The 8202-nt window shown below is 44.7% G+C and overlaps 1 protein-coding gene across 1 annotated transcript; it reads right to left on the reverse strand.

Moving 5' to 3' along the window:
* Window positions 1-7409: 7409 nt before the first annotated feature.
* LOC132242020 (phosphatidylcholine:ceramide cholinephosphotransferase 1-like) lies at window positions 7410-7886 on the reverse strand. Its single transcript, XM_059710957.1, has one exon. It carries the CDS (start codon window positions 7860-7862, stop codon window positions 7422-7424), a length of 441 nt encoding a protein of 146 aa, XP_059566940.1. The 5' UTR covers window positions 7863-7886; the 3' UTR covers window positions 7410-7421.
* Window positions 7887-8202: the final 316 nt, after the last annotated feature.

Here is an 8202-nt window from a genome sequence, read left to right on the forward strand (position 1 = left end):
GTTTCCTTTAGCTTCTTGTATAGCTGTTAGGAAATTAGTAGTGCCTGATTTGTAATGTTTCTGAGCTAAGAGTGTTATGATATAAAACTTTAGAGCCTTGATAATGTATTTGTTCACATTTTGAAGCAGATCCAGACTCTTTGTGGGATAAACTTCGGCCTTGTCTGTAGGTATTCCTTCAGTTCACTTTCCTGATATGGTGACTAGTTGTTCAGAAATAGTTTATAATATTTATAAACTAATCTCAAACCAAACTTTCAGTTTAATATTAAATATTATTAACAGGCAATATTTATGGTTTTTTAAATTAATATTTTGCTTGCAAGTGACAGAAGCCTAATTTGAATGAACTTAATGAAAAGGGTGACTTTATGGAAGAATACTGTAGCAAATTATATTTTTACTAGAGGCCCAGTGCACAAAAATTTGTGCACTTGGGGGGAAGGGGGGGTCCCTCAGCCCGGACTGTGCCCTCTAGCAGTCCGGGACCCCTCGGGAGATAACGACCTGCTGGCTTAGGCCTGCTCCAGGGTGGCAGAGGGCAGGCCCAATCCCTAGGTGCAGCCCCTGGTTGGGCTCAGAGCAGGGCCGATTGGGGGTTTGGGGCACCACGCCCTGTCACGCACAGAACAGGGCCAATCCGGGGGTTGGAGCATTGGCCCCTGTCACACACAGAGCAGGGCCCATCAGGGGGGTTGGAGCTCCATACCCTGTCATGCACAGAGCAGGGCCCATCAGGGGGTTGGGGACCTCCCTCCTGTCACGCACAGAGCAGGGCCCATCAGGGGGTTGGGGAGCTCCCCCCTGTCACTCACAGAGTAGGTCTGATAGGGGAGTTGGGGCACTGTCCCCTGTCACACAGAGAGCAGGGCGGATCAGTGGGTTGGGGCGCCGCCCTCTATCACCCACAGAGCAGGGCCAATCAGGGGATTGGGGCGCCGCCACTGTCACACTCAGGGCAGGGCTGATGGGGAGGTTATGGCTCTACCCCATCACACACTGAGCAGGGCCCGTGGGGGGGGGCAGGGGGGTTGGGGCACCGCCCTCTATCACCCACAGAGCAGGGCCGATCAGGGGATTGGGGCGCCGCCACTCTCACACTCAGGGCAGGGCCGATGGGGAGGTTATGGCTCTACCCCGTCACACACAGAGCAGGGCCTGTGGGGGGTGGGGGGGTTGGGGCCCCACCCCCTGTCACACACAGAGCTGCAGGGCAATCAGGGGGTTTGGGCGCTGCCCCCTCTCACGCTGATCCTGGTGCCGGGAGGCCTCGCGGCTCCGCTGATCCCTGTGCTGGGAGGCATATTACCCTTTTACAATATAGAATAGAGGCCTGGTGCATGGGTGGGTGCCAGCTCGTTTGCCCTGAAGGGTGTCCTGGATCAGGGTGGGGGTCCCCACGGGGGTGCCTGGCCAGCCTGGGTGAGGGGATGGTGGCTGTTTGCAGCTGGTCACACACCCTTCAGGGTGGGGGTCCCCACTGGGATGCCTGGCCAGTCTGGGTGAGGGGCTGAGGGCTGTTTTCAGGCTGGGGGTGACTGAACTCCCAAATGCTCCTTTTTTCCTTTTTTTTTTTTATTCTGGGCCAGCTTTAGCTTGAGGCTCGGCTCCAGCTCTTAGGCCTCCGCTCCTGAAAGTAGGTTTCTGGCCTTTGCATACAATGTTGCGAATCTGCTGGCTGAAGTCGGGCGGTATTTGTTACAATGTTTGAAACTGCAGGCTCAGAGGCCTGCAGCCACAGGCGGGGAACGTTGGTTTCCTCCGTCACTGAGGCAAGCAAGCCTCATGTTAATTTCTAGCTGCCTGGCTGCCGGCCACCATCTTGGCTGACAGTTAATTTGCATATCTTGTTGATTAGCCAATGAAAAGGGTAGCGGTCGTACGCCAATTACCATGTTTCTCTTTTATTAGTGTAGATGGTCATGTTACATCAACTGTAATTTGCAAATTAAAAATTTTTTTACAAAAATGGCCACATTGATATATTTATCCATTCCCACATGCTGATCTTATAATGTACTGACACTCCTCCCACCAAGGGATGGGCGTCTATGATCTGTCTCTTTGACTCTGAGCTGGAGCTTATGATTGTCCCAAACAATGGAACATGGTAGAAGTAATACTATTTGACATGCAAAATTAGATTAAAATAAAAAGTTACAGCTTTCATATGATACATCATTTATCTCTCTCTTGGGAACTCCCATCAGAAACTAGGCATTATGTAGAGTAAACAACTCATCCTGTGGAACTGGAGAGCATTATGCTAAGTGAAATAAGCCAGTCAATAAAGGAAAAGTACCACATGATCTCACTCATTCGTGGACAATAGAGACCATTATAAACTTTTGAACAATAATAGATACAGAGGCAGAGCTGCCTCAAACAGATTGTCGAGCTGCAGCGAGAAGGCCGGGGAGGGTTGGGGGGCAGGAGGTAGGGGGGTAAGAGATCAACGAAAGGACTTGTATGCATGCATATAAGCATAACCAATGGACATAAGACACTGGGTGATAGGGGAGGCTAGGGGACTGTCTAGGGCGGGGGGATAAAATGGATACATATGTAATACCCTTTGTAATACTTTAAGCAATAAAAACAAAACAAAACAAAAAAAAAAAACAACTCATCCTGGTTTGCACTCAGTTTTAGCACTGAATGGCACATGTCCTGAGAAACCTTTCAGTCCCAGGAAAACTATGATGGTCAACCCCCTTACACCACCATGTTGTAAGGAAGCCCAGGGCACATGCAGAGGCCAGGTGAGGGTGCTCCAACCAACTGCCCTAGCCAACAAGGCCTCCTTCACCAGCCAACATCAACCACAAGACATGTGGGTGGATGAGATTTAGACTATTCCACTGCCAACCTTTGAGCTCCCCAGCATAGGCACCAGGCATCGTGGAGTAAAAACAAGCCATTCCCACAGTATCATATATGAATTCCTGACCTACAGAAATCACCAGAGATAATAAATATTGTTATTTTAAACCATTAAGCTCTGGATTAATTTGTTATGCAACAATTGTTAACTAACACAGATACTGAGGTATACAATAAGAATGTAACTGTATTTCAAGGGTAATTGGAATAGAAAACAAATACTACTAGGACTATTTTCCTATTATTTCTGTCTTCCTTTTTGTGTGGGCTTCATTCATCTCTGTTACTGATAAATAGTAACAGATTAGCTCTCCAATGTAATGTGAAACACTCCCAAATTTTCTATCTCATGGCTTCAAGCAGGAGGCTTAAATCTTTGGTCCTGGAGAACAGCTCTGATTAGCCTGACTTAGGTCAGGACAGCACTTCTGGACTAATCAACTATAGCTGGTGATGAGAGGAAGGAGCAGAAATGAGGTTATGTTGTGGAAAATGGCTATTCCTAAACCGCTATGTGATAGGAGGAGGAGACAAAAGCAGTTTCCAGCAAAGTGCAGTCTGAGTAGATCCCACAAGGTGAGAGCATAAGCATCTGACTTCATGATGTTAATTAAACATATATTGTTGAACTCTTAGCAAAGGCTTAGTTTTGAGAAAATCTTCATAGGCAATTATCTAAAATATGAGCAGACTACTCTTTCTGTACATCAAAATAAAAATAAAGATTTTTATATCTCACTACAAATTTATGATTCTAGACCTCTGGAGATAAGACCCAGGAGTCTGCATAAGACACTTTACATTTTCATACAATTTGATAATACAAAAAAATATATATATCTACTTAACAATTCTTGTGTTTTCAGCAAAAACTCAGAATTGCTTTCTTTCTTCCAAATTTTTTTTCAAAGGCCTCTCATAAAATCAATTTGTGGCAACCTGAGCAATGACACTTAACAACTCTGCCTTACAAGCAACACTTTTCTACACACTCTGGATAAGTCACAATTTATGTCCAGTATGCAGTAAAAACAGGAGGATTTTATTTATTTTATTGCCTTCCTCATACCTGGAGGAGGCAGGGAACTTAGTTTTTAAAACAAGGTACATTTTATTTTAGTACTTACTTGCACAATTGAATTAAAGTAATGCAGGTTTTTTCTAAGGATATCACAGCTGCAGCAATAAATCAATATAAAACCTATCTTTTGAAGATCTGCTATTTCTACTTTATTGGTATATTTCTAACAGGGACATAAGGGTCCCAGAAGCTATAAATCCTTGCCTCTATTCTTCCCCTAACATTTGCTGCCACCCCACCTCCCCCAACCACCACCATCATTCAAGTCTATAGTCCACATAGCAGTTACAGGGATCTTGTAAAAACTAAGTCAGAGTCACTCCCTTGCCTACAACCCACCAAAAGCCTCCTTTCACATTTAAAATACTAGTAGTGTTCAGATTATATTTTATATGGCCCCCTTCCTACCTTTCTGATCCCATCCCTTACTGCTTTTATTTTCCTGTCCTCTTTATTTTTTCTCAAATATTCCAACACACTTCTGCCTTAGGACATTTGCACCCCCTCGTTCCTCTACATAAAACATATTCCCTAGAGTCTAGGGCAGGGGTGGGCAAACTTTTTGACTTGAGGGCCACAATGGGTTCTTAAACTGGACCGGAGGGCCAGAACAAAAGCATGGATGGAGTGTTTGTGTGAACTAATATAAATTCAAAGTAAACATCATTACATAAAAGGGTACGGTCTTTTTTTTTTTTTAGTTTTATTCATTTCAAACGGGCTGGATCCGGCCCGTGGGCCGTAGTTTGCCCACGGCTGCCCTAGACCCTGGCTGGGTAGCTCAGTTGGTTAGAGTGTCATCACAATGCACTAAGGTTGAGGGGGCTCAATCATAGGTCAGAGCACATACAAGAATCAACCAATGAATGCATGAATAAGTGGAACAACAAATCAATGTTTTTCTCTCTCTCTCCCTTCCTCTCATTCTCTCTAAAATCAATTTTTAAAAAAATTCCCTAGGTATTTTCATGACTTACTTTCTCACTTTATTCAGGGCTCTGCTAGAATGATGTCCCACCAAAGGGGCCTTCTCTATTTAAAATAACACTCTCACCCCACCCAGGCCTTCTGTTATTTTCCTTTCTATTACTGGACTCACTAAATACTTTTGAATGAATAGATGGCTAAATAAATAAATGCATGAATTAATAAGTTAATAGACATTTTGCTCTGTTCTGAAAAACTTTTAGAATGTTATCATTTCCTAAAGCATCTACTGTGCTCTCTGAAAGGCACAACAGCCTCCAGTAAGAGCAGAGGTTGATGTCATCAAGTTCAGTTTCCAAGCGTTCTGGAAAAGTGTGGTTTGTGAAGTATGTGAGATTTTATACATTTCTATATACAAACCAAAAATTTTAAGCTGGTCCTCACTAATGAAGTGGGGTCAAGGAAGGAACTGTGTGGAAGACTTGGGCTTTGAAGAAGTTGGAATTACTTCAAGGCTGCAACAGACCATAAGACAAGGACATTGACATTTAAACTTGCAAGATGCAAGGCTTCCCATCAAAATGGTGGAGTAGGTAAATGCTGCACTTGCATCCCACAACCACATCAAAATAATAGCTAAACTACAGAATAACCATCACTTAGAGCCGTCTGAAATCTAGCTCACCAGAGGACCTATAACTAAAGATGTACAGAAGAAGTAGCATTGAGGCTGATAAGAAGAGTGGAGATGTGGAACAGGCTGGTCCCATATCCCGTGTGGTGATTATAAATCAGGAGGGATATCTCAGCTGTGGAGGTTCCCGCCTGAGGAGGGATGGGTCTCAGCCACACACAAGCCCCCTTAACCCAGGTTTCCAGTGACAAGAAGAGAAGTCCCCATAACTTCTTCCTATAAAAACCAGCAGAGATTGTGGCTGAGTGAGAGGAAGAGCTGCTGAAGTCCAGGTGTTCCTCTTAAAAAGCCCGCACAGTCTTTTTCAGACTCACTTGCTCTGAGCTCCATTGCTGGGGCAGCAGATGGAAAATTGCCAGAAGATTACGAGGACGAACTGAATTGTCTGGCTTTGGGGCAAGGACTGGAGGGGCTGCTTTCTCCCAGAAAGAAGTGCTGGCAAAAGTGATTGTTTCTTTGTAGAGACCTCCCTATGAAGGCCCAGATGGCTGACATATCTGAGTCTCCATCAATGTGGCTAACTGTTCTCCCCACCCTGATGATTCCAATACCCTACCCCACCCAACTTTTGGGCCCACCCAAGTCTCTTCCAGTGGCTTTCCCATATAAATGACCTATCTTTGCTCATGATGAAAACTTTCTCAAAAGCTAGCAAAGGTTTACAAACCCCAAACAAGCAGCATCTGGCTTGGCATGCCCCGTACCTCTTGCTAAGCTACCCTAAGCTGGTGCTAGTGGCAGCCAGTCTCAGTTTGTAGCATAGCTTCTCCTATGCCAAGCACGAGTGATAACCATCTGCAGATCACTTTGTAGCTTATGTCAAGTGAGTCCAGGCAAGGCAGAGGCAGAGGCTGACCTTGGCTTGCTCCAGACACCCTCCCAAGAGGACACAGAACCAACACACTCAGACTCAGACCCTACTAGAACACCACACGGCCATCTCCACAAATGACACACCCAACGGGCAGACTTGGCAAGCACAGTGCCCTGCTAACGCAAATCCTGTTCTGTAAGGTCAGCCACGGCACAACAGCTCCTCCACTGGAGTTATAGCCAGTGCTCACAGACATTCAGCCTGAGGGTCAATCCTTCCTGTTGACAACGGCAATCAAGGCTCAACCACAACAGGAGGGGGCATACAACCCACTCAAGGGCCGCACCTGGAATGCCTAGCTCAGGTGGTCAGGAAGACTGTGCCACTGAGCCCCCGGGGATGCAGAATACCTACTACATAAGGCTACTCTGCAAAGACCAGGAGACATAGCAGTTCTAATACATAGAAACAAACACAGGGAGGCTGTGAAAGCGAGGGGGCAAAGAAACATGTCCAGAACAAAGCTCCAGAAAAAAGAACTAAATAAAACGGAGACAAGCAATTTACCAGATGCAGAGCTCAAAGCAGTGGTTAAAAGGATGCTCAGTGGTCTCAGTGAGAACTTCAACAAAGAGACAGGAAACATAAAAATAGAAATAGAAAACCAAAAAGGACCAGTCAGAAATGAAAAATACAATAACTGAAATAAAGAATACATTACAGGGAATCAACAGTAGAGTAGATGAAGCAGAGGATCAACTTAGCAATTTGGAGGATAAGGTTACAGAAAACACCCAATCAGAACAGAAAAAAAAAAAAAGAATAAAAAAAAATGAAGGTAGTTTAAGGAGCCTCTGGAACAACATGACATTCACATCACGGGGCTGCTAGAAGGAAAATAGAGAGAACAAGGAAAGAACATATTTGAAAAATAATGACAGAAAACTTCTCTAACCTGCTGAAGGAAATAGATACACAAGTTTTTTTTTTTTTTTTTTTTTTTCTGAGAGCTTTTGCTTTACTTACTTGTATTTTAAGAGCAGCCACTGAACTAACCAGAGTCCTACAAGGATCATGCCGTTAATTTCACAAATAGAAAAGGCCCACTGCACCCGGTTAAAATGGTCAAAAAACGTGTCCGGTAGTGGAGGCTGCACCTCCTTAGGAGGTACTCGTTCATGGACGACCGAGATCATCACTGTGGTGAGAACAAAACAGCAAAGTGCATAAAGAAAGGCCTGAAGAGTCTTGCCCCACTCCATGGGGTACTGGGAGCGCTCCAGTTCCGGCATGGGGATCTTTATCATCTCCTTCCTATACCCATTTGGCATCCCGTTGGGTTTGACCTTGATGCTGAATCTGCCGTCAGGGGTGGGGACGTCTGTGCCAATGCTGAGGTGCCCGTTGGCATGGCCGTTCTTGTGTACTTCCATGTGGTGCTCCATTTTCAAGGTCTCTATCATGTCCAAGAGCCGCTGCCCGTTGTTGGAGGATGAAACAAGATGAATCCACAGAGGCCCAAACCAAGACACATCATAATTAAAATCCCAAAGGTAAAAAAAAAGAGAGAGAATCTTAAACACAGTATAAAAGCAGTTTGTTATCTACAAGGGAGCTGCCAGTATTCAAAACATGTTAAAGGATCTTCATTAAGAAAAAGAAGAAAAAATGATTTTAAAAAATGTAAACAATAAAATGGCAATAATTACTTTAAATTCAAATGGATTAAGTGTTCCAGTCTCCCTCCCAAGAGGGCACAGAACCAACACACCCAGTGGACAGCTTCGGGCCCCACCAGAACAC

The sequence above is a fragment of the Myotis daubentonii genome, chromosome 9, assembly GCF_963259705.1.
Source record: "Myotis daubentonii chromosome 9, mMyoDau2.1, whole genome shotgun sequence".
Taxonomy (NCBI): Eukaryota; Metazoa; Chordata; class Mammalia; order Chiroptera; family Vespertilionidae; genus Myotis; species Myotis daubentonii.

Coding starts and splice junctions, on each gene's coding strand:
- LOC132242020 (XM_059710957.1), bottom strand. CDS start 7,862: ATGATAGAGACCTTGAAAATGGAGCACCACATGGAAGTACACAAGAAC.